This window comes from Talpa occidentalis, unplaced genomic scaffold, assembly GCF_014898055.3.
Source record: "Talpa occidentalis isolate TD23 unplaced genomic scaffold, MPIMG_talOcc4v2.1 talOcc4.13, whole genome shotgun sequence".
In the NCBI taxonomy this organism is placed as follows: domain Eukaryota; kingdom Metazoa; phylum Chordata; class Mammalia; order Eulipotyphla; family Talpidae; genus Talpa; species Talpa occidentalis.
This window is the reverse complement of record NW_023601322.1, coordinates 20642024-20668168: the sequence shown is the minus strand read 5'-3', so window position 1 is coordinate 20668168 and position 26145 is coordinate 20642024. Positions and strand designations below refer to the sequence as shown.

Below are 26145 nucleotides of genomic sequence, written 5' to 3'. Positions count from 1 at the left end.
AGGACCACTGCTCTCCCCAGCTAAGGAGGTATGCTAACCTCAGCCTTCTAGAAGCATCCTATGTGCTTTTGTGCTCTGATCCAAAGAAGTGACTCCAAGGGAGAAAGGTTGCTCAGGAATGGCTGGAGGCACCTCTCCCTGCAGCCAGCCAGAAGCAGCTTTGTCCCCGCCCGGCTCTTTAGACCACCCAGGTCCCCACTCCCCCAGGAGAAGACTTCTCTGACCCTAAACAGATTCACTCAGGAAAGATCAATATCACCTCTTCCCCTCTTTCTTCTTCGGGACTGCCCTAGAGCCAGCGCAGTCTGGAAGGGGAATAGAGTGAGGCTTAATTGTGGGTGACGCGCGCCCCCTGCTGGCAGCATGTGGTTTGACCTCTGCGGTGAACGACACGTGGGTCCTTTAGGAAGACACCTTGCAGGTGTCTGCGCAATGACGGGACAAAAGCCGTTTTGCATAAGGATCCATTCAGAGAAAATAAATGAAGTGTTCATTTTGCATGATGGCCCAGTCAGATAAATAATAATAAAATGTTTGTTTTAATGTTTTTTTAATTGGAATCAAAATATTTTAGAGGATGTCATGGAATTAGAACTTGACAACAGAGAGAGCAGGGTCTGAGACAACACCACGTAGATAGGGACAGGAGCAACAAGAACCCTCAGACTGCTCGTGGCTGTGTGAGCTGCTGCAGCCACTTTGGAAAAGACCTTCTTATAAACGCTTTTGTATAAAGCTGACCAGACACTCTCAATTCAACCCGAAATTCCACTCCTGGGCATTTACCTAAGAGCAATGAAATCTATGTCCACACAAGAGCTGTATGTGACTGTTCATTCAAGCTGTATTCAAAATAGTCAAAAACTAGAAATAACTCAGACACCCATCAACTGGCCCATGTTTGTTCAGCCCTAAGAAGGAATGAAGTAGTGGCACAACTACGAGGTAGAAGACTCTGGAAAACATGATGCTAAGTGAAGGAAAGCAGTCAGAAAAAGCTGCCTAGTGTCTGATAACCTTCTGTGGCATTCTAGAAGATGTAAAACCAGACCAAGGGCAGTCCTGACCACTGTCCTGACCTCCGACCCAAGGTTAGTGTGAGGCCCCTGAACCTGGCTGGCTGGGAATGTGGAAAAGGGTGCTTGGGCAGACTTGCAGACTCGCCTCTCACCCCAGGCAAGTCCTGTGTCTGAGGAGAGGTAGAAGGAGGCCCCATGTCCCCAAATCTAGGCTTAGTGTGACTCCCTGAACTGTGCAGGGTGCTTAGCTAGTGATAAACTGGCTTCTCATCAATGAGGCATGTTCACCCATTGTCCGCTGTAAGCACATGCGTGTGTACACACGCAAGATGAATCCCTGTGTCCTCCCCCTGCTGCTGAACCGATTTTCCTAATGCCACTCTCCAGCTCTAAAATACTCACTTGTACCTCAATGCAACCTAATTTCATTAGCCAGAATTCTGGATTGCAAACATCAGACACTAACACTGACCAATTTAAATAGAAAATATATTTTAAAGTTAATGGAGAGAAGGGAGGCCTCATAATTTCTCAGAGGCCTAAGAACCACATTTAGGGCCTGCACCTTAGAAAGGAGGCGTGGTGTTGTGCGGGGTGAGGACCCCACTGCCACCAGTGCTGGACCAGCATGGACTCTGCTACTTTCTGCCATTCAGAGAGCAGAGCTTGTGCCTCTGGTTGGATAAGCCTAAGTCATGTAGCCATCCCTGCTTGAAAGGAGGCTGGCAAGTGAGTGTGGAGCATTTTCACCTCTTCTATTGGGAACTGTACTGCCCCCAGACTTTAGAAGGGCCTTCAGAGACTGGGATGCCAAAAAAATAACCAATGTCGGCCCTTCCTGGTGGTGCAGCAGGTTGAGCACAGCACTGTGAGGCTGTCCGCAGCTTCTGCAGCAAGGTTCGATTCCTGGGAGATTGACACATGGCGCAGCAGACCTCTCCTGTCGTGCCTGCTGCTTCCCTCAGCAGTGCTTTCAGTCTGTCTGCCTGTTCTGCTCCCTGCTCTGTCTCTGGTGAATCCTCTCACCCTCCTGCGCCTCTGGCCTGCTCTTGTATAAATAAAAAATAAATCTAAAAGAAAAAAGTTGTTTTTTTTTTTAAAAAAAAAAAAAGAATAACCAATGTCCATGAACACAGGACAATTCCAGCTCCAGCAGCTGACCTTGGTGGTCTCCTGTATTTTGACCGAGCCTCCCCCTGGGGAACCGATGCTGTAGTTAAACAGCAGGCATCTCTGCTTTCTAAGCAATCCTGCTGCTTTCCCTTGGCAAGCCTTGGTTCCTTCTGAGTACAGAACTAGATTGTCTGTTTCTGTATCAGTCAGCTGTACAACAGACAGCCACAGCAATCTCCGTGGTATCAGCATCCTTGTAGCTCTGCCCCAGGATTGGCTGAACTTGACTTTGGCAGGTCTGTTCCATGTGGGTTTATTCACAGCCTTGGTGGAAGGGCAAGGAGGAGATGACCTTGACCAGCTGACCCACTTGAGGTCGTGACTCACCCCACATCTGCTAACATCCAAGCAAAGCAACATACACATGGCTGAGCTCAGAGTCCAGGGTTGTAATGCCACATAGCAAAGGGTGTGGACACAGTAGGAGCCAATAATGGGGAGCAATAATTCAGTGGATCCCAACTCCTTCTCTCTTCCAAGTACGTCCTTTCTATCCCCAGTGCCTAGTAGAATGGGACCCTCAAGAAATGTTAAATGATTGATCAAATTATAAGTGTGTGCAAGGGGTGGGGGAGTAGACAGCTCATGGAAGAGAATCTGGGGCTCTGATTGCCTCTCCCCACCCACCATGTGCCCTGATTTCTCACTCAAGGGAGTTGGCAGCTTGTCGAATAGCTCAAAACAAGCCATCTCCTGTTTTGGGCCTGGGGGCGGGAGGATGCAGTGCAGAGTTGTGAGGTTGGTGGTTTTCTTCTTTCACTGAAATGTAGGCAGACTGTCCCTGACCACCCTGGCCAGCCACCTGGAGCACTAGAAAGTCACACCTCAGCTGCTTCTGGCCCCTCTGCTCAGAGCAGCCAGTGGGATTTTTCTTAAAAATAAATGAAACCATGTCACTTGCCAGTATCAACGCTCTAATGGTTTCCCATGCCCTTAGAGTAAAATCCTGAGCCCTCCCCAAGGCCCCCAAGCTTTCTCCTCCTCCCTCTTTCTGTTCCCTTCCTTGCCCTGTTTCCTCCCAGTCCTACTCCCTGGCCGTAAAGGGTCTCATTGTCTCCATCAAGAGCCTGTCACACACCCCATTGTCAAGGGGTTATTGCCAAAATCTGAGGGTTATTTTTCCCATAGACCACATCTTGGGAGTCAGACTCTCTTAATTCTCCCTCCCCACTGTCACTGCCTCAGTCCCCACCTTCCTCTTCTCACTGGGACCAAGCCCCCCAGCTGGATGTTCAGCAAAGGCCTCCCACTTTGCCTACTGAGAAAGAATGATCCCGGACACTCTCTTCCCTCTGATTCTGTTCCTTTGCCTACTTATTCTGCTGAGGGGGCTGTCACTTCTGTTCTTTTGTTCCTCCCCCATCCCAGGATTCTCCTAACTGGCCCCAGAAATCCCACACTCCACACTGCAGCCAATGGGAGCTTTGGCAATGTAAATCTGGTTGCACCCTCTTCCCCCTTCAAGGGCTACCTGATGCTCTTAGATTCAAAGCCATGGGATGGCCCACCTTGCCCCACAGGGTCTTGACTCTGTGCCTCCCACTGTGTTCCTCTCCCCTCCCTGAGAACACCCTCCCCCAGGGTTCCAATTTCCTCCCCATGGAGGACCCTCTGCCTGGAACTGTCTCCCCCACAACTCCACCCCAGCTTGCACCCAGTTAGCCCTTTCCCTCCCCTCTTAATCATATCTCGGCAGGGGAGCACCCCTTGGGGATCATCTCATCTGACCCAACCTCTTGCATACTCCCTTGTAACCCAGAGTCCAGGCTCAAGAAATACCTATTGAATGAGTGAATGAATGAATGGACAAATCGTGTGCCTCTGACAAGTGTTTATTAAACAAATAAACTACATTCAAGTTCTGTCCGCTCCCCTGCTCATTAATACATTCATTCAAAAATCTCTCTTGAATTCCTACCTTCCTGACCCTCAGCTCTTTTTCTTACTATGATAAACCAGAATGCAGTGCCCAGGCCTCAGGACTGCCCCTTAAGCCCCTCATTGCCTGCTGTGTGTTTGCTGTTTTACAGTTATCAGAAGGAAACATTTAAGCAGCTTGCGGCTGGCACCAAAATTCTAAGGTGGAAGGTGAGCCTGGGGAATCCCAACTGGAAAATGCTCCAGACAGAAAATGGCAGAATGTGTCCTGCACCCAATGGAAGCTGAGAGCTGAGAACAGAGTGGCAAAGGATGGAGAGGAAGAAGAGGAACTGGAGAGAGACCAGGGGCAGGCAAGGCTGCGCCAAGTGGCAGGGTCACCAGTGGGACCTGCTAGCTGGAGACCCCTGACATAGCACATGAGGTTGATTTCAGGAGACTGTTTCCCATCTCTTCCCACACACTCACAGGTTCTATGACCAAGGAGATCAAGCAGAGGCTGTGTCTAATAGCTGAGCAGTCAGGAAACAACAAACAGAAACATGCTCAAATGCAGGCATCTGAAGGCAGAGGGACCCTAAAGATGCCAGGCTCTGGGAGTTTGTAGATTCGGGCAGGAAGACTTTGGACAAGATGCTAAATTAGGGGACCCAAGCGATCTCCTTACATCTCGAGAGGTGGGCGGGCTCCAATCTGTGGATTGCACATGAATTTTTTAAAATGCTTTATATATTACTATTTTAAACACACCCAAGGAGACTGACATTGAAAGAACATTTTTTAGTAAGAGGGTAATTAGTGCTCAGATGCCTTTAATGCGACTGGGACCTTGACAGAGCTGCTTTGCTTCAAGAGAGGCAAGTCTGTAGCTAAGGGGACTGTTTGCAACTCTGAGAACATCTCAAGCCTCACCTGCTCCAGGCAGCCCTCCAGCATGCTCACACCCTCCTCCTCCTAAGCACCCCCACCATCGGTCTCTGTCCCCTGGTCTTGTGTACTGTCGATGCTGGATGTGGCCTCTGAGCACTTCCTGTGAGTCCACTACTCCCTGCTCAGACTGCCCCTCCTGCCAAGAACAGGTGTCCTGATTCTGTGTACCCTCCAAGCTACACAAACATGTGTCCCTGGGCCCATGAGCTCCAGGCAAGACCTCCAGCCTCTCCTTGGACAGTGCTGCCTCAGCCCCATCCCCAAACACTCAGCCACCGTCAGACTCTCAGCTAAATGAACATTTGACTGGTTTTATTGGATGTAAATTGAGGGCCTTTCAAATACAGTGACAGATACAAAGTACCCTGATTACATTCTGAGGCATAAGTCACAGTCATCACTTCAGAATCACTCAAGGACAGCCACGCGCAAGCTGGAATTAAGCTACCCGAGTCTGCGAACTCCAGCTCCGGAACACAATTTGCATGAAAATGAGCAGAGCCAGCCCCCTCCCAGCACTCTGCTGGGCTGGAGCTTCCCTCCGGGCACACTCTGCGGAGGGAGGGAGTCAGGGAGGAGAGAGGTTGTGCAGCCATCTCCAGCTCCACTCACAGTGAGCTTTTCCACGTCCAGAAAAAGACATTCGGGTCTCCCTTTCCTGCTCCAGTGGGCAAGGCTCAGGGAGCCCAGGGCCGCACGGCCCAGTCTTGGGAGGGGAGGACAAAGGAACTGGGGGCTGCAGAGCAGAGGAGGCCACTGGGTCTTCGCACAAGGCTGCCACTCTGGGAGGAGTTGGCACCACTGACCCCTGAAGCATCTGCCTCGGCTGCCATCCGCCTGCACACAGTCCCCAGGCAGGACTTTCTGGAAACTGACCTTCGCCAGGTTGTGGCCCAAAGCAGACACGGGCAGGCAGGCAAGTTATTCCTACCGTCCCTCTGCTGACCCGCAGCGTCTGTCCTGGCTTCACCTGGGGAGCGAGGTGGCAGGCAAGGAGCTAGCTCCAAACCCACCACCCAATAGCCCACGGTAAGCTCACTGAGATAAAGTGTAAGCTTAGAAAAAAAGCACGGACAAATATTTCACAGTTCCAACAACACGGCTTGGAAGCTTTATGGCTTTCTGAAAGGAGGTTAGTTACGTCTGGAAATGGAATCTGCAGGCCACCAAGCCCTAAATGTGTGTGCAGAGTGCGGGACCCCCCAAGGAGGACCAGTTCCCCGCCCCACCCCCACCCCCAACTTTGGATAGAGGGACTTGCTGGGAAGTCAGCCACTGAGGGCTCCAAGAGTCCTGCTGAAAAGGGGCTGGGCGGGGCTGGCAAGAACTCCTCCAGCCTCCTTCCACATGGCTGTAGCACCTGGGGGCCCCATCACCTAAAGCCAACTCCCTCCACACTCCCACTTTGCAGAACTGTGGCCTTGGGTGACTATCTGTCAAGTATGATCACCGCCTCTCCCGCCCTAGCTGGCACTGCCACCAATGCTGCTGGGTCTGGGCTCCTGCAGTAGGCCCCCAGGGAAGTGAGCACCAGTAGGCCCCTCCACACAGATGCTGGGCAGGTTGGGGATGAGGCCAGAGGAAAAGCTGGGCCTGGACCTGACTCCAGATTTAGCCCAACAACCCCAGAGAAAAGAAAGCAGAAGGGCTTTGGGGGCCACCTCCCCCACCCACTGGGGGAGCAGGGGCACCCACACCAGAGCTCAACCCCCAATCCTGTGGGACCTGGGGCCCACCACTGTCACCTTTCTGGGCCTTTGTCAAGTAGGATATTACTCTCAGCTGCCTCACAGGGTCCCTTGAGACCCACTGAGAACACAGATGGCTAGGTATTTGCAGGGGGCCGGGGGAATCATTCTTAAATTCAAAATAACCCCTGGCTTGAGTTACTTCACAGTCACTGCCTGCCATGCCTCCTATCCAGCTCTCCCCCCACGCGCACTAACATAACCACCTCACAGTAGCAGAGGGCAGAAAAGGCACCACCGCCTACCATGCAGCAAGTTCCCTTTGAGGCAGAAGGCAGAGGGCCACACCCCCTCCTCTGGACCCTTATTCTTGCAGGAGGGGTAGCAGGACACAGCAATGTTCAACCAACCATTGATCCCGCAAACATCAGAATATGAACCATTTACCTACCTGCACTTCCAGGGAACTGAGGGCTGGTCCTGTGGGCCAAGATGTCTAAGAATCGCTCTAAGAGTTTGGGGCTGGAAATCATTCTACAGGGTGTGAGCTGTTCCCCAGCATCTTTCAAGCAGCAGAGGGAGAGTTGCTGGTGCCTTTTTGTGCCTTTGCAGGGGTGTGGCCCCCTCAGGGTGAAATTGTCTGAATTGCTTCAGGATCGGGACTTGGTGGATTAGCTGCCACTTCTTACTGTATCTAGCACTGGTCACCAATCTCTTAGTTTGCTTTATTATTAGAAACCAAAATCAAGTCTGCTAAAATTGAACTTAAAATTAAAATGAATGCCGTGAGGGGTTTGCTGTTACCAAATGTTTGGTCTTTGATACAGAACTTTAGAGCATCTATTCCAAAAGGGCTCGAAATTAATTTCCCTTCATCTGAGTCGTCAGCTACCTGAGGACGAGGGGCGCTTGCTGGGGACAGGCTCCGGAGAAGTGAGGTGTGCTTTTACCTCGTTTCAATAAAAAGTCACACTTCCTCCCTTAACAACTCTCCACCACAATCTGGGTTTTGGTAACCTGTGGCTGCACGCTGAATTCTGGGAAACAGAATATTCTGAATACAAGATTCTGAGCTGCCCTGGGCCCCAGGCTGCCTGGGAGGGTTGGGGGGGTGGGTATCTGCAGAGGGAAGGGACAAGGACTCATCTCCAAGTGGAGGGAAAGGAGATTGAAGCAAGAATCAGGTTCTGACAAGTTGGTTTCAACTCCAGCAAAATTAAAGGGAAAGAAGTACATGAAGCAACGGGATGTGGCCCTTGCCTGCTCACAGCACCCGTTCCAGGGAGGTTTCCTCATCACCTCCTGTGTTTGATTCCCATGGGGAAAGGGAGGAACAGAATGTTGGACCCAGACTTTCACCCCTAGTGGGCCTGGAGCACCCGTGCTGGAGAGCACAGCACAGCACCCTGACCTGACCCCAGCACCAGTGACAAGGTAACCCTCAGCAGGACAGGACAGGGCTGCTCCCCACTCCAGAAACACCAGCCCCTGAGCTCTCATCACAAAATGCATCCTAATGTGGGGCACAGACGAATTCTTCACGCAGGCACACCTGCGCCTCCTAACCGAGGGAGAAGAAATCTATGTAACTTCACTTTCAAAATATTTCATGACGTTTATTTAAAGGTTTCAAATATCCAGAAAAAGAATATCTCTTGGTGCTTTTAAGAAGGCTCAGGCCTGAATCAGATTCTCCCCATCCGCAACCAGGAAAAAATACAGCACAAAACCAAGCTAGTTCAAAGATCATGTAGAACAGCCACCTTCACATGCAGTCCCCGGACCTGCATCAGCCTGGCTCAGGAGCTGTGGTTCCTGCTAAGCTCACCAAATCTGCCTGGAGGTGGGCCCAGAACTTTTCACCAAGGGCCACTGATGCAGGTTCGGGTTTGAGAACTGCTGGTGCAGAATAGGGGTCTCAACATTGGCTGCAAATTAAACTATTGCCGAGTTTGAGAACTCTCAGACTGGATCAGAAACTCTGGGGGCAGGATCCAGGCCCTGGCATTTCTTTCATTTTTTTTTTTCTTTTTTCAAAGATGCATTTATTTATTGATTGATTGATTGATTGATTGATTGTGGGACCCTCACCGATGGCTGGGGATCAAACTGGCGCTGCAGAAGCTGCGGGCAGCCTCACAACCTAACGCTCAACCACTGCGCCACCAGGGGAGGCCTGGCATTTCTTAAAGCTCCCAGGGTGAGGACCCGCTTCTTTAGGGCAAACAGTCTCAACCACAATGCAAAATAATGACTTAGGACACACAGGCCTATCCCCAGGCCAACTGAATCAAACCCCGTGAAAAGGTGAAGATCTGGCAAGGGGCTTATTTTCAAAAGATCCCTGGGTGATTCCAATATGCTCGCAAGGGCTGAGAATTCCAGAGGAAATCAAACTTTGAACCCAAATCTAAGAAAAGGTTGGCGAGACAGTCTCTGATTGCTGAGTCATACAGTACCCGCTCACATGCTCTCCCTCTCCTCTCCCTCCCTTCCTTCCACAGGCCTTTCCTTTCTTCTTTGAATGAAAAGAAGATTCAGAAGCAAATATCCAAAGGCATAAAAGGTAGGCAGGGCTGGGCCTCTGGGTCACCAGCTGGCCAGCTGCCAGCAGAGCAAGACCAAGTCTGCCTTGCCCCTCGGCAGAGGCACCAGGTCGCCGGAAGTCAGGGACCACACGGTGCAGAACAGAGCTTCAAGGCAAAACCAAACGTCACAATATTATTATAGGGACACCGAAAACATTTACTGTCATCGAGAACAGCTTTCACTTCAGCGATTCTATATGGATAAGCCAATCACAGAAAGACAGAAACTATGACTCCACTTAGGTGAGGTGCTAGGGCAGTCAACCCACAGAGATAGAAAGCAAAAGGGTGGTCACTGGGTCTGGAAGAGGGGGTGAGGGGTGTGGCCCCTTCCTGGGATAGAGTTTTTGTTTTGCAAGATGAAAAGTTCTGGGGATCAGTTGCACAGCAATATGCACTTAACACTACTGCAATGGGCTCTAAAAAATAGTCCCCTCAGCAGTGCTTTCGGTCCGTCTGTCTGCTCTGCTCCCCGCTCTGTCTCTAGTGAATCCTCTCACCCTCCTGCGCCTCTGGCCTGTCCCAGCTCTTGTATAAATAAATAAATCTTTTTAAAAAAATGGTTAAAGTAGTAAATTTTATGTTGTGTGTATTTTACCACAGTAGGGAGAGAAAAGGACTTGGATAGTGTTGAGGCCAGAACACATTTTGTAGATGTTACAGATTCCTGAGCAGTTAAGTTTTGTGCTAGGCTAATAGCAGGCTGTATTTTATATTTATGATCATATTTATAGAAGACGCAGAGGCTGGGTTGTGTGCCAGATTCTGGTTTTTACTCTTTGTCACTTAATACTCCAGACTGAATTTCAAGCCAGACTTCACCACTCACCTGGCAGCAGCCCCTGACCACGGGGAGAGCCCAGAGGTGCTTGAGGGCCCCCTGGGGATGTCACCCATGTTGATTCCCTGGCACCACATCCCTGCCCCAGGTTCTGAGCCAATAGGCTGGGTTTTAACAAGCACCCAGGGGATTCTGATTCTACCCTTTGAAGAAAGCCCTGCTTTCTCAGGAAGCCTGGTAGGAGGTAATCAATGCCCTCCAGGGGACAGAAGACACCTGGACTTTGGCATACCCCTCCCCCACCTTCCCTTACCTACAGCCACACTGGCCCCGCCCTGGCTGTAGGGAGAGAGGCCACGGTGGGTACTGAACTCAGCAGCACCACCTCACAGCCCAAGCTCCTAGCCCCCACTCTCATCCACATCTGGAACAGACATTTTGCAGAGCTCAGCTTATCTGTTTTCCAGCCGATAAATAAAGCATTTTCCACTTGGCTTTGAGGCTGGATTATAAATCCCTGGTACACTGTGACCCAGCCTGCACCTCGGCAGAGGGACACAAGGGCCTGACAAATCTGCAAGGTTGTGAGGGAGGGGAGAGAAAGGAAAGGAAGAAAAAAAAAAAAACATCTTCCCTTCTTTTGTTTGAACTAAACAAAAGAGAAAGGTTTGTTAGTGGACCAGATGCAGGTGAGCAAGATTTTAATAAAGGGAAGCAAGAGATGGGGCGATGGAGCCAGCAAGCCACCCAACACAGACATTTCAGGTTCCTGGGCCCCAAACTTCCCAAGGAAAGGTAAGGAGTTTGCTTAGCTCAGTGCTTTATGCACAGAAGGTACTAGGCCAAAAAAAAAAAAAAAAAAATCAACACAGGACTCTTATGCTGACAATACAGGGTGTTTCTCAGTTTATTAATGAGGTCTCCCGAACTGCTGGTGTCCACTACGTTACCAGAGACCTCCTTGCTACAGTAAACTTGGCTGCCTGTGCTGGGGCCACAGAGATGAACCAGATACAGTGCCTCCCCTCCGGGAAAGGACACGGAGACGCCCATGCATCATGCTATGAGGTTGTCCTTCTGCATCAGAGAGAGCTGGGGAGAAACTCAGAGGAGAGAGTGCCCGGCCCAGGTTCACAGAGGGAAGGCCTCGGCCTATAACCCGACATCACCTGCAAAAGTGGCTGGGGAAAGGGGAAAGGAGGGGAGACAGCGTTGCTGACAGCTTGTGCAAAGGCACAAGGCCCGGAGTGTGGGCCTGGGGAGCAGGGAGGTGGCAGGAGGGTCTCTGGGAGGTGAGTAAGCCAGTTTAGGACATGGCCCACAGAGCTGGGCGAGGAATCTGGAATACACAGTACAGCCAGACAGAGGGCTCCCCCAAAGGTGTTTCTAGAAGGTTGTTCTATGGAAGGAGAAAGATGAGGGTTGCAGGGAGGAAATGAATTCAAGGGATATTCATGAGCTGGGACTGGCAAGGATTGGTGAACAAATACACACAGAAGGGAAAGGAGAAGGAAGAGCCGGGGTGACCGGGTCTGGGACTCAGTGGCCAGGGGTGCGGTACCAGCAGCTCCTGGACTGCTGGGGAAGGAGGCAGGGGGAACCTGCACTCCTGGGGGTCTAGTTTGTGCCTGGCACTGATCCCACTTAACCTTCATTGCAGCTGCTGAGGCTGGTGTCCTGGCTTCACTCCTCAAGTGATGAACGAGAGTCCCCAGGGGTTTCGGCAGCTCGCAGAGGTCACCCAGTTAGTAAGTGTCAGGAGACAGCTTCGAGTCCAGATTGAGGACATGTTGAGGTGAGAGGTGCCGCATAGGCAGATGTTCCAGAGCCACCAAAAACCTGCTTCTGAAGCGCCAAGGAGAAGTGGCTTTCAGGTCAGGGGGTCAGGATGCCAGGACAGACAGGAGAGACTTGAAACTGCAGACAGATGGCATTTCTGCAGAAATGCTCCTAGTAAAAGAACCCTGAGAACGCTTCGCAGAATCAACCAGGGGGCCTGAGCAGAAGCATTCAGACAAACAGGAAGGAAGTGGGGTGGGGGGGAGTTACCAGAAAACACAGAAAGGGACTCAAAAAGGCAGTGGGCCCACCCTGTCGCATGCCATGCGGCTGTCAACGATGAGGCCTGAGACCATCCACCGCTTTGGCAATTGTGATTATTCTCCGCCAACCTTGGGAACTCAGAACCCACTCCCTGCATGCCCTCATGCGCCCCTCCAGCTTCCCAGAGCTGGGTCATGCCAGCACTCAGCACAACTCCTGCGTGCACTGGGAGACTCTGGGTTCGGCCTCCAGACACCCCCACCAATCCACAAGCTCTAGGAGGCCAGGGCTGCCTTTGCTTTGTCACCAGCTCCCTGGCACCTGGGACAATGCCCAGCACAAAATGAGCACTCAATATATATTTTTGTTGAATGCCTGAAGCCAGTTCTGTTTTCTTCCTCAGTTATCAGAAAGCCCTGCCCTGTCTCCTCCCCAGGCTCAGCAAAGTCAAGGTGACCAGCTCCTCGCCAGGCACTTAGCGGCAGCGTTGCAGCAGCAGCAGCGCGGCTGAAACCGGCTCAGAGCCCATGGCTGACCTTCAGCCACCTTCCTTTCTGCTTGACTAAGCACCGAGTCATGTATTTATTACTGCTGCCTTACAACCCCAGAGCAGTGGGGTTTAGCACAAAGGAAGATACACAGTTGTGTTGCTTGTGGGGAATCGATTCCCCTTAAATAAGAATTTAACTGGTCACCTGTACCACACAATGGGGCAGTGATAGGGCTGCGAGGGAGATGGTGGGGGCTTCTTGAGCTAAAGCCTGGATCTTTCTGAGTTTCTGGAAGTGTTTTTCCTCCCAACACTGACTGCAGGAGAAAGGTCGGCCTGGAAGTCAGGAAACTAGAGGCCATGTGGCCATGGACAAGTCCCTCAACAAGTTCTCACTTAACATGGACCTTTCTGGGCATCTCTCCTACCTGCAAAATGTGGTGATGGCCTCAGCTCCTCTCCCGTGCTAGACAGCATACATTCTGTGGGTGGGTTGGTGCTGGCGCTAGAGGTGGGCTGGGGTGGGTGGGACCAGGATGGGGTAGGAGGCACCTACCTCCTAATACCATGACAGCCTCTAGGACTTGGGATGGCTCCAGAGTATTGTCCTTAGAGCAGGAGCCAGGACTGCCCTGCAGTGCCTTCTCTGCCGGGACCCCTCTTCTTCCCACCCTGTTGCTGCTGGCTGGGAGGTGGCTGGGACTGAGGCTCGGAGCACAGCCTCTAGATTCTACAGACCTGGGCCAGTTTCCTCCACTGGGGGCCTATCACTGAATGGCTCTCAGCCTAGTCTCCTCACCTGTATAACGGGAGCCCTCCTACTTAAGAGGATCTCATGGTGATTAGAGGAAAGAATGCAAAGATAGTGCTCGGTATAGGGCCTGACACAGAATGAGAGCACAGCAAATCTTAGCTATTACACTATATAAATACTACTTATGGCCTAGATCCACACATCATGAATACCTCCAAGAAAATAGATTATAGAGACTATAGAGATCTTTTCTAAGCCTCTAGTTAGAGAGATGAAGAAACTGAGACTCCAAGGAAGAGGGGGGATTTGTCCTAAGGCCCCAAGCAGAAATAGGATCTGGAGTCAGAAGCCACAATTGATGGGATGGATCCTTATCTGCATCTCTAGCTCCTCCAAGGGGCAGACATCCCTGGGCTGTGAGAGCCATTGTGTCCAACTCACCAGTTTCCAGCCCCCGACTCTGCCCCATCTGGAACATAAACATTACCCAAAGGGCTTCTACAGCAGGAACTTGGTGGAGCCCCAGACCTGACTTGACCCAAGTCACTTTCCCTGTTCTTGATCTGTTTCCTTAAGTGGGATAAAGTGGTATTTAAGAGTCTTCCAATTCCACAGTTTCAAGAACTGGGCTCAGTTAATCACGTTTAAACAAGGGGCTGGGAACCTCAATTAGTAGGAATCTGTCCCAGGCGTTCCTTCCTTGGGAGAAATAGGCAGAGCCCAAGAAAGCACAACCATCCACTGCCCTGGGGTAGTTTTCCCGATTTACCAAGCATTTGGGCCTCCTCTGCTGATTGGCTACTTTCCTGTTCTCCAGACTGGCTTGAGCTTTTCCCAGCTGGGCATTCAGAAGGAAGGTGAAGGGTCAGCATCTAGGACAGTGTTACACACAGAAGACAGGCTCCATAAACACCCGCCAACTCGAAACACAGATAAAGACGTTCTGCTCAGGGAGGATCCCTTATTGGGAGCCTGGAGGCTGGGCACACCTGAGCTCTCCCCTGTCCCTCCTGGATGGACCTACAGCTCTGTCTGTAAGATGAGGCCCTCAGGTGGAAGGTGCTGTCCCTGCTGTGTGCTCAGTTCTTCTTCCTCCCCTGAGCTTCAGCAGGCAGCCTGGAGTCTGTGTGTGGTCTGCCCTCCACTCTGAGAAGCAGAGGCACTGACTCCATTTGCCATCTTGGCCTCCCAAGGCAGAGGCTTGTGGGAATGTATAAGGGATGGAGAGAGAGAAGGGGGAAGAGAAGTGAGGGGGAAGGGGGATAAAGCCCCTCTGACACTAAGGTCCCATGGTCCCACAGAGCCAAATACCAAGGAAATTCCCCATAGGCCTCTACCAGGCACAGCCTCATTCATGGTGGAAACACCTGAGGGAGAGCAGAGGGAATGAACTTCAGAGGTGAAATGACTTCTGAGCCCCTTTTAGCCTGGGCACGCTACTTTCCCAAAGTGTAAGCCCCATGGGTGCATGTATGAAGTCACTCCTTTACAGTTCAAACCCTGGTGATGCTGGTGTCGCCGGAGGCCATCCCCTAAGCTCACCAGTGACAAGTCAGCACTTTCAGCCTGGAGCCTCGCGGTTCTGACTCAGCAACATGAGCGAGCAGGATTCTGCAGTATTTAGGAACAGAAAGAGGAATGGCTCTTATATAAATAACTCCTGGTTAAAACAGAGCTGGAAATAAGGAATCAGAAAGGAAGCAAATTGCTAAGCACTTATTGAGTCGATAACACTGGCTTGAAAACCTTAGTGCAAATGGCTGGTCTGGTTTATTTCCTTCTTGTCAAAAGATCAAACGCAGGATTGAACCTGGAGGCACCAAGACTGTGTGAGTCTGAGGATGTGTTTGAAGGGCCGAGGCTCTCGGGAAAGATCCTAGCATGCTGGCCTTGCGTCAGATGTCACCATGTCACTTAATGGACTCGGTTGGTCGGGGTGACTTCCGTTGATAAGTCCCTGAGCCACTCTGAACACCTGGCTGCTGGCTTGGCCTCTCAGTTCCGAGATTCTAGACAGCAGCTCCTGGCTGAGGCCTTGGATTAAAACTCAGGAACCTGAAAGTCTGCATTAAGCCTTGACCATGCTCACATGCCCCTTCTCCTGTCTCTCCTCCACCTGGGACTCCCTTAGCTGCCAAAAGCCCGCTGAGGTTTGTGCTCTCTCAGACGCTAACATTAAGTGGAAATGTGCTTTATTCACTTGCAATGCCCAGGGTCCCCCATCTGGAGGCCTGGCCTGCAACAGGTTACCTGTGGGCAGAGCAGAGCTGTCCTGGCCCCCATCCCTGCCTCCCGGCCCACAGGATCCTCACAAGACTGAACTACCGAGGGAGTGACTGCCTGAAGGCCAGGCCTGGGCACCGCCCGGCGCCAGATGCAGAGGAGCAGCGAGGTTCGGTTGCCGGGTGGCCGCGCAGGGCCTCCGCCCTCAGCAGCAGTTGCAGGTGCCGGTGTGCACGCGGAGGATGCCCCGGCTGTGCAGGTGCAGGAAGTTGAAGATCTCGGAGGGCATGGCGTGGAAGCCCGGGCGGGGCTTGACATTGTCGTAGTAGTGGTGGGTGATGTAGAGCCCCGAGGGGTTCATGGGGAAGGCCCAGAAGCCGAACAGGTGCACCTCCTCGCAGAGCTCCAGCGCGGCGGTGACCAGGATGAGGCCGGTGCTGATGCGCTTGGCGCGCACCCCCAGGCTGAGCCAGTAGCGCGACACGTTGACCAGGTACTGCGGGTGGAAGTAGTAGACGGCCTGCGGCGACTGGAAGTCGTCCAGCACGTACTTGACGCGGATGGACACGTCGGTGTTGCGCGTGTTGTAGAAGGCGGGCAGCAGCACCGACGCGTTCTCGTACACCTGCAGCACGCGGTAGAAGGGCCGCCGCCACTTCTCCAGCTTGTGGAACCTGCCCAGGGCGCAGCGAGAGTCAGACAGCCGGCTCCCCGTCCAGCGCCCTGGGGCCCCTCGCCGCCCCCACAGGGCCACCCCTGCCCCTTCATCTCGGTCGCCCCCGCAGATAAATGTGCAGTCCTCCTGGGGACAGCTGTGTTTTTGTAAGTGGGTGCAGGAAAGGACAATGTGGACCCCAAACGGCAAACATGTAGTGTGTGGCTGCAGGGGGAGGGCAATGCGCAACCTAATTGGGTGAGGGCGCCCCCTGGTGGACGCAGAGGGGCAGTGGCCAGGAGTGGGAGCTTTCCCCAGGGCCCTTGGTCCTGCACCTGTACTGTCTTCTCCAGTCCCCAATAAGGTCACTAAAAGCAGCTCTGTCTCCCAGCCCCTCCTTCCTGTAGCCCCTCCCTCACTTTCCTTTACATGAAACTGCTCTGGGTTGGCTCATCTCACACCTGTCTGAACGCTCCTCGCCTTGCAGATGCTGTGTGTGCCCCTGGGCAGCTGAACTGAGCCCCACTCCCGACCCCCACCCCATTGGCCTTCATCTGCCTGCAGGTGGGCAGTTTAACACATTAAACCCACTCCCTCCCTCAAGTCTCCCCAACAGACTCCAGGAGGGAGTTAAGGGCAGGTGAGATCCTTGCGTGAGGCTTTGCCCCAGTACCGCCTGGACACCAGCCTGCCCCATCACACCCTGGAGAGCCCTCTGACCCACCCCTTGGTGAAGACACTGGAAGGTCACATACATAATTTTAAGCATTCTAGTAAGCACATTTAAATAAATAGAAAGAAGTAGATGAAAATCATTTTTATCTTTTACTTAAAGCCAGTAGACTCAAAATACTATCATGTCACATGTAATCAGTATAAAAAATTAATGTTCCTTTTTTAATATTAAATCTTTGAAATGAGGTATATGTTTGATGCTTACAGAATGCAAGGAATGCAAATGGCACACTCAGCCTGGACTAGCCACATTTCCAGTACCCACAGCACACAACACTAATGGCACCCACATTGGGCAGCACAGGTCAAGAAAGAGGGTTACTGACCTCTCTGTGATGATGCTGGGGTTCACAGTGACCACATCAGTCTTCACCCCCACGTCCATGGTGTACTTCTCTGAAATGGGGGGTAGGTTGCACCTGCAGAGGAGACCAGGCAGCACAACCACATGTGCTCAGTTATTCCAGATGGAGCTGGGGCACAGGCGCAGGGAAGCAAGGGACGGTGGTCATCTATATGGGCCAAGGAAGCCAGAGGTGACCAGGTGAGTAAACCTCTGTGGCCAGGTGATAAGATAGTGGGCCTCCCATCAGGCTCTGGGACAGCCACAGGCGTAACCCCAGATTCAGAGACAGAGAAAGATACTAGAAGATGCTCTGCTGTGGGCTTTGAAGGGACCCTGAGTTAAGGAATGCAAATGGCCTCTAGGATCTGGAAAAGGCAAGGAAACAGATTCTCCCCCTAGGACCCCCAGCTGCAGCTCTGTGACCCATCCATTTTAGTGTAGTGACATGCATTTTGGGCTTCTGACCTCCAAAACTAAAAAATAATAAGTTCGTGCTGTGGCAATCTACTAGGTCATGCTAATCTGCTACGGTGGCATTAGAAAAGCAACACAGCCTTTAAACGAGCAAAAGCTTGTTTATGTCCTCAAGACAGGGAGGCTAAGAGGAGGCAGGGGAAGGAACTACATCTGCCTGCAATGGCTTTGAGAGCATTTGGTGCCCAGAATAGTGATTGGTTGACAGATATTTGCTTAATTGCTTTACTTCCTACTTACGTATCTGGTACAAACATTCTGTGTCGGCAACAAATATTACAAAAGAAATGAGTAAATTGTAATTTATAAAAAAAGATGTTAACTGGGTCAATGTTGAGGTTGCAAGCAATGTGACACAAGCACCACCTGTGCAAAGTCCCTGTGGTGGGAAGAAGCATAGAGCATCAGGGAGTGATTGAATCCTGGTGACTGAAGCACAGAGCAAGGTATGAGCTGAAGGCAGGGAGGAAGCAAGGAGCTACACCATGAGGTGCCTGTGCTCCACAGTCTCAGGCAACTGAGGCAAGAAACTGTTCTTTTGGATTCACCAGATCACTTTAGCAGAAACACACGAAGTGCTTTACAAATGTCACCTGCTTTAACTCTAGTGGCCTGAAGAGGGAGATATTTTGTATTACTTTTCCCCATTCTGCAGATGAGAAGAGGAAGGTCCTGAGTAGCATGCCCAACATTACAGAGCTTAGTAAGTGGCAGAACCAAGATTCGAAGTCAGGTAGCCTGGCTGAAAGCCCTAGCTCCTGCCCCTTCACCTGCCCTGCCTAGGCGAGCAGAGGGCTGAGAATATGCTGGCACGACAAGTTAGCCGTCCTTGCTCTGCCAATCCACTGGCAACTGCCAAGACTGACCCTAGGGGACCAGTGACCCAGGCACAGCCAGCTTCTGTGGTTCTGTGGTTAGGCAGGCATCTGTGGTTCTGGGTCTGGCTCCACGATGTGCTCCACCTGGCCTCAGCCTCACTCCCAGGGTGCCATCTGCCTGTTCCTCCCGAACGATCCTTCCCACTATTCTTGCTGGCAGAGATGGACCAGGACCCTCCCTAGTAATATGCACACTGGGGGGTAGGGGGTTGAAATAGTCTTGGCCCATCTCCTGATGAGTTTAATGGGGGAAATTTCAAGAAGTCATGTGCAGGCCCCCTGAACCTTCCACTCATGCTGGGTCAGTTTCCACCTACTCACTCTAGAAGAAGCAGCCAGACACCTTTCCAGGGGTCACCCAGGCCAGCCTGGGCATGAAGGGCAAGTTCAACCCATCCCCACCAGGCCTGAGTGGCCCAGTGAGATAGCAGATCCACCATCACACGACCCCACTGCACTCTCAACCCGGGACTCTTTGCTTCATGCTTTTCTTTTCAACCCATCTTCCTCACTCAAGCAAAGACACAGAAGGGAGCAGCACATAAGGAAGAAGAAATCGAAGGAACCGTTTCTAGCTTGGTTAAGGCCAGGGTGCAGCTGATATCGGTGTTAGCCACAACTGCCCTGGTTCCCAGCAGTGCTTCAGGAGGCTAGAACCCCGTCAGGGAGGCGGCTGCCCAGAGAACCTCGCCGACAGATCTGCAGGCCCCTCGAGTCCCCAGCATCCTCAGATCCGTGCTGCCGCTTGCTCCCACTCTGCAGATGTGGACACTGAGGACCTGAGAGGTTCAACCACTTGCCCACAGGGCAGGGCTAGAGAGGAAGGGGTATCGCAGAGCAGCAGGGTCCATGGGATGGGAGTGGGGATTAATTCATCAAACAAAAGGCAACCCTAGCGCACTGAAGGGGGGCCTCCGAGGGACGCACGGAGCAGGCGGGCAGCACGTGCAGATCCAGGTGATTCTTTTTACCTGAAGACAAAGTCAGCACTGTTGATCTCCCTCCCGCAGCGGCTGTTCTTAAGGATGCCTCCGTTACCCACCACGGCACACTTCTTAAACTGGGACCGGTAGTACGGCATGTCCTGGGGGAGGCAGGGAAACAGCCGTCAGGGCCATGCCTGCCTTCCCCTGGGTGCCCTGTGCCCACGTCCACCTCTACCAGCTCGCGGCCCCACGCCAGGCTTGGAGGGAGTGTAGGGGCAGCGGAGTGGGCACTCCACTGTGCAGTTGAGAGGAAAGCTCAAGAAGCATGTTCTCAGATCCATGGGCCACTAAAAATGAGCTGGAATGGGACGCCTCTCCATTCAGTCTTTCTCGTAAGCCGTAAGATGCCTCCAGTTTCCAGAGAGAAGAGAGAGCAGAGCTAACAGCAGCCCTGGACGGAAGCTTTGGTGTTCCCAATGTCCGGAAGCTTTATGACTTGGGTATACATACATTTTCCCATGGCTCATGCAGCTGTTCTGGGAGATGATGGCAGCAGAGATGGTACAGGGGACCCTGGCTGGGGACAAGGGCACCAAATCCGGTCCTCACCCCTTTCAGCTCAGAGTGAGTTGCAGACTCTCCCTCTGCTCTGCAGGGAAGATACAGATGTGGGGCAGGAAGGTCATGCCATCCAGGCCAGATGCCAGGACTTGGCAGGAGCAGGGATCAAGGGGTGGGCAAGAGAGGCCACATTAAAGGGGAGCAATGAGAAGCTGGGACACCTGGGGTCTCTGCAAAGAAGGAACCTTGAGCCAGGGGAGCCCAGGCCTTACCCTGAGTGATGATGGCCTGATAAAATGCTGCCAGTGGCCAGCGCTTTGACTTGTCACACCTCGGGTGGCAGGGTTGTCTTAGTCTGGGCACTGGCTGCCCACAAAGGCTCCCTGGGTGAACTTTCCAGGGACACAGGCAAGTTGGCAGGAAAGGCAAACACTCGCCCAAGAGGGAGGAGACGTGCTCCTCCTCTGGGCCACAATCCCCTCCTGGGCAACCTGATACCAGGCGGAGCTGGGCGACCACGTGATGCAAGGCGGGTGCACAGACCTGGGGTCAAGGGTGGGTGACACATCCCTCTTTGCCCAGGAGCAGGGACAGTGCCCAGAATGTGGACTCTCACTCATAAGCACACAGGCCTGGACACCCTCATCAAAGGACACAAATTTCATCCTGACTTTGCCCCATAACGAAGTGCGGGGACACTGGACAAGTTTCTTACACTCTCAGACACTCAGTTTTGTAAAAGTTGCTACAAATTAAAATTTTGTAGTTTGTAAAATCAAGAGTATAATGTGCATGTCATGCGATTCAATGAGATGATGCAAAGCAGATCCTCTTGACACTCCCGACCCTTGTCACGGGGGCCGACCTGGGCACTGGAAGATGCTTAGCGTCTTCCTGGCCTCACCTCATGAGATGTCAAGAGCATCCCCCCACCCCCGCAGTATGTCTGCAGACACTGCGAAATGTCCCCAGTGTCCTTGATGAGACCTGCCGGTGTGCATGCAAAGCCCAGTGCGCCACTAGGCCCAGAGGTCCCCAGGGGAGCCGGTTGCTGTTACTGGGTGGCCCTAAGGCCCCTTTCATTTCTGAGCCTGCAACTAGTCCTCCCATCTCCCACACCACCAGCTGGCCTGCATGAGTGGTCTAGTCAGCCCCCAGGCACCCAGTGGTTCTAACTGCCAGACGGTGTCATGGGGAATCACACAGAACGGGATTGTCAGGAATTAGGCTAATCAGAAGGAGACGCTGCATAAACTGTCCTTGTCATAGTCCATTTTCCCTGGAGGGACAGGCCTAGGGAGCCAGTGGGGGGAGGTAAGGGTCTCACAGCCAGAGGGGAAGATGCTATTTGACAGCTGAGTGGGTGAGTGAGGGAAGCAAACTTGCTTTGGAGAGAGCATCAAAGGTTTTTATTTTTTATGTCCATGTTTCCCAAACTTCTGTAAGTCAAAAACTTCCTGCGATGCTTTCTGAAAATAGAAATTCCTGGGCTCCATCCCAGGCCCACAGAGTAAGAATCTCCAAGGTGGGGGTAGGAGACCAAGAAGTTGAATTTTTTCATAAATCCAAAGAAATATTCACCTTTATGGTAGGTTGGGACCTACTTCTAGAACACATGCTTGCACTGGGGGAAGGGCGTGAGGGGAGCAAACTGTAAGCCGCAGGCTACCTCTGACCCACCACCTATTTCTGGATGGCCCTCCAGTTAAGAAAGGATTTTATAATTTTAAGTGGTTAAAGAAAAAAAAAAAAGAATACATGTGGCATGTAAAAAATTACATAAAATTCAAATGTCAGGGTCTACTAGGGCTGAAGTGGCATATGAACACGGCCCCACTTGTGTGTTAGCTCCTGTCTGGCTGTTTTTGTGCTAGAATGAGAGTGGTGAGGGATTGGGACAGGCACCATTCGGCCTGCAAAGCCTGAAACATTTGCTATCTGGCCCTTTGCTGAGAACATCTAGCAACCCCTGCTATAACCCCCTGGACCCTCCTTGGACCCGGATGTCATAACCGAGCTGGTGTCACCCACTGCGGTGCCTACATGAGATGCAAGTTCACCTGCTGCCTCGGGTTCCAGGCTTTGCAAGCCCCCCCTTGAGAAGATGGCTCACACCCCATCATCCTCGCTGTGATGTGATGGGCCTCTGACACCTGTCCACCTGCAGCCCTTCCCCAGTGTCCCCCCATCCCTATCCCAGCGATTGATCGTACCAACACACCCTGAATTGACAGAAGGCAGGGAACCCCAGGTTTTGTTTTACTAGTATTTCCCCCAAATCAGGGCAGGCAAGGCCCTCAGATTTCATCCAGAAAGACCTGAGCGCGCCTCCTCGCTGCATTTCTACAAACTGGACCCGCTGAGTCTGCTCTGGGCTCGGCACTCCCCAGGAGGCGGTTACGAACATGTCCATCCAGGGAAGCTTCCTCCTTTTCAGACAGTAACCATCGGATCAGCTGAAAATGCAGGCTCCAGGCCCCCCTCTGAAGCCTGATGCAGCAAGAGTCTGGGATTCTCCCCTCATGGACCACTCATTCTGTGGTTCGCCCATGACGGGGGGGCAGAGGGGGGTGGGGCGGGGGGCATGCAGGCCCTGAATGAACAGCTTACCCCGGCCTTCTTTATGTGAAAGAAAAAAAAAAAAACCTATATCTTAAGTCTCTGAGACTTTAAATTTTCTATTTTAAGCAGCTAAACCTATTTCTAGTCTAAACGTCAGGGTTACAGATAAGGAGACTGAGACTTTGAAAGACACAGTGACCACCCAGGTCATCCAGTGCGCAAGCAGTCTCAGCGCCTTGCTTTGCCTTGGCTTGTGAGCTCTTGTGCACACACCTGTGCAGATGTTTTGGGGGCACAAACGCTTGGCCACGCTCTCTCATACCTTCAGGATATTCTCTGCAGAGCAATCCAGTAACATTTTACAACCACTTCCTTGCCTAAAGTCACACAAACCATAGCCAGGCGGCATTCATTGTAGGACAGAGAACGGCCAGCTAGGACCAGGACGGCTGGGCACTGAGGGCAGAGTGAATGATGGGCATGGCCACAGCCACCCTGAGTTGGCCTCACTGCCCCCACCCCCACTCGAAGCAGCACCTTGGGGAACATGCGGAAGATCTCCTGGTTGATGTGGTAGATGCCGCTGGTGTCCACCTCATACTTGAGCTTCGTCCCCAGGGGAGTGTTCTTCTGGGTGGTGAAGAGAAAGGAGGGGGCGTTGCAGCACCTGGACAGAGTAGACCTGTGGGCAGGAGACAGACAGGTGCAGGTGAGCAGAGGCCTGCACCGTCCTCTCCCACCAGCCCTCCCACCTGCAGAGGCTGCTCAGGCTGCCCCTCCCCCTGTATCACTCCCCCCAGTGCCCAGGGTCCTCCCACCTCCCCAGGCCCTGGCTTTTCAGGATTAGGCCAGGTTTCGCCACCAGCTGCCCCAGCCCCAGGGACCACACTAGCCTCCGAAGGCCTGGAGTCCAGACGGGGTGTTGTCCACTTCATGACCAGCCAATCCCCTCCTGCCTGAAAGAAATCCCCTGGCAGCAGGAGCCCCGCCTGGCTGGCTCCTGCATGATGTTGGCCAGCAGGTTGGCTAACTGTGAATAAGTCCTGCCTCCTTCGGGCTTCCCTCAAGATCTGCTAAGTGTTCCATCCACAGCTTTGGGAGAACAGGTGACCCACATGGCACAGCAGACCTCTTTCTGACTTGCCCGCTGTATTTCAATAGATTTGCCTGCTCTGCTCCCCACTCTGTCTCTGGTGAATCCTCTCACCCCTCCCCCTCACACTTCTGGCCTGTACCCCAGTTCTTGTATGCATAAATAAATAAATCTTTAAAAAAGAAAGAAAGGAGGGAAGGGGAGGGGAGGGGAGGGAAGAGAAGGAGTTTGTGGAATGAACTTTCTGGAAAGTTCACTCCCGAGGTCAGGATAGAGACTTGGGTCATTAACCTGTGTCAGACCCGGATTCTGGTTCCTGCTCTGCCCACCAACTATGGGGCTCCCCTAGTTCTCTTCCTCTCTCCGGCCTCAGTTTCCTGATCTGCACGATGCAGTCTTGACTCTGCTACCTCTGACCTCTGTAATTCTGTGATTCCAGTTTGCCAAAGCCAGGAAGGTTATGCAAATTATTTTTAATGACTTTATCTCTTGCAGGAACTTGGCTGAGGAGTTCAGCTGATAGCTGGACATAGGGAGAAGTCTTTCCTGTGAGGGTTAGGCTTCAGAACATGACTGAGGCTTCTCAGAGGAAAGGGTCAAGACCTCGCCAGGCAAGGACCGTGGGTCAGCATTATAAACCAGCGTCTGGTCCATTTAGCTTTGCTGGTCCAGAAACTCAGAGTCCTCAGTCCCCCAGAGAACACCCATTGAGAGTGTTCAACTCATACTAGCCAAACTCACAAGTGACTGATACATAAACCCGAATGCCAATGTGTCTATTTGTGGGTGGCAGGGCTGGGAGAGACCTCAGTTACAGGATTCCTTTCCGAATACTCAAGTCTGTCTTCCCCATCACACCCTATTTCGCTTTACAATGTTCCTGTGACTCCAAATCTCATCCTTGTTCAATGAGCTTGTAATGAGAACAAAGGGGGATGATCAATCAGGGGACCTTGAAAATATTTTCTTTCAAAGCATGGCAAGACCTGATGTCACTTCCCTTTCCCACACCTGAAACCACTCCTTTCAACCCCCAAAAAGGTCTCAGAGACTCCCCCCCTGGATAGTGCTGTCTGATCCCTGTTAACACCTCCCACACTTACCCGGTGTTTTTCTTGCCACACATCTTCCTGTTACTTTGTTATGTCCTTAGATGTAAGAACACTGCCAAAGTTCTAATGAGCCTTCTCCCCAGCGCTCAGGCAGACAACATGCTACTGTATCTCCATGACCTCATCTAAGCTGAGTGTTAATCAGCACAGTGTGCTCTGGCCCCGCCTGCCTCACGGGCCTCTGCTTGGGCAGAGCTCAGGGGTTGCACTTGCAGAACAGACCTGAACCTGCTCTCCCCTCTTTCTGCATTTTATTCAAGTTCACATTCTGCTTTTATGATAGAAGGGTCTCTGCAAACTATTGCTGGGTCTTAGTTGCATTTCTGTAGTCACTAAGAGGCTGCTGGCACTTACTCTTGGGGGAGGGGGGCGGTCATCACTTTAAACATCCACATTTCTAAAAATGTGCCACTGAAAACTACACTTGGGTCTTGCAGGATAGGAAGACCTGAATAAGGGCCACACATGCAGAGGGCAGAGAGGGCAGAGGATAGCTACTTGAACTGGTTGGCTTCAGAGATATTCATCGCCCATTTGCACATCTGCAGGCTCCTCCATCTGTCAAACAGCTCCGACTGCTTCACCCTTTGGAAAGAGAAGAGAGCAGAGGACCATGCTAGCCAGCACTATCATTCCCAGACACGTCACCTTCCTGTTCCTCCACATACCAAACCCTAGCCCTTTTATTAGCAGTATTTTCTTTTTTTCTGTATTCTTCATGCTCTGGCACCTGGGACCTTGCTAATTCCTAGAAAGAGAAAATGACTCTCTTGTAGCACACCTTTCATATGCAAACCAATCAATCCAGACTCTCTGCCCTCGACCACCTCCTTTAAGGACAATTTCACGCACCTGATCATCCCAGGGTCAGGTATCAGACAACAAGGGGGCAGTCCCTATGACCCAGGGTCTGCTGAAATGATGCAAATCAGCCAACCCTATACCTGTCTCTCCTGCCTTAACCATTCCTCCTGCCATCAGGGCCCTAACACCTGCTTCCCCACATTCCCTGTGCTTGCATCCCCATGTGGCCCTGCATGATGTGCCTCAGCTCCTGTTGCTAGGGTTCTGCAAATATGAGAACGTCTTACTTTTGATGATCATTTCTGTGTCTGTGTCTAACCATACCTGATTAAGACAAATCCTGGGCACATTCCCTCATGAGGGAAACTCCAAGGGCCGGTACAGCTTTCCCAGGAACACCTGCCTATAGAGGGCATTCGTCTGCTTTCCTAA

At 52.1% G+C, this 26145-nt stretch overlaps 1 protein-coding gene across 3 annotated transcripts in view; it reads right to left on the bottom strand.

Moving 5' to 3' along the window:
- Nucleotides 1–7219: 7219 nt before the first annotated feature.
- ST8SIA5 (ST8 alpha-N-acetyl-neuraminide alpha-2,8-sialyltransferase 5) overlaps nt 7220–26145 on the bottom strand; it is a 63853-nt gene continuing 44927 nt past the window's right edge. For 2 of the 3 annotated variants that reach the window (XM_037508570.2, XM_037508573.2), the window contains 5 exons: nt 25408–25494; nt 23242–23386; nt 19627–19739; nt 17284–17376; nt 7220–16241 (listed from right to left, as the gene is read on the bottom strand). In XM_037508570.2, the coding sequence (XP_037364467.1) occupies nt 15773–16241; nt 17284–17376; nt 19627–19739; nt 23242–23386; nt 25408–25494 (907 nt within the window). In that variant the 3' untranslated portion in view covers nt 7220–15772. The remainder of the gene's footprint in view (nt 16242–17283; nt 17377–19626; nt 19740–23241; nt 23387–25407; nt 25495–26145) is intronic. The other variant, XM_037508572.2, reaches the window with a different exon arrangement.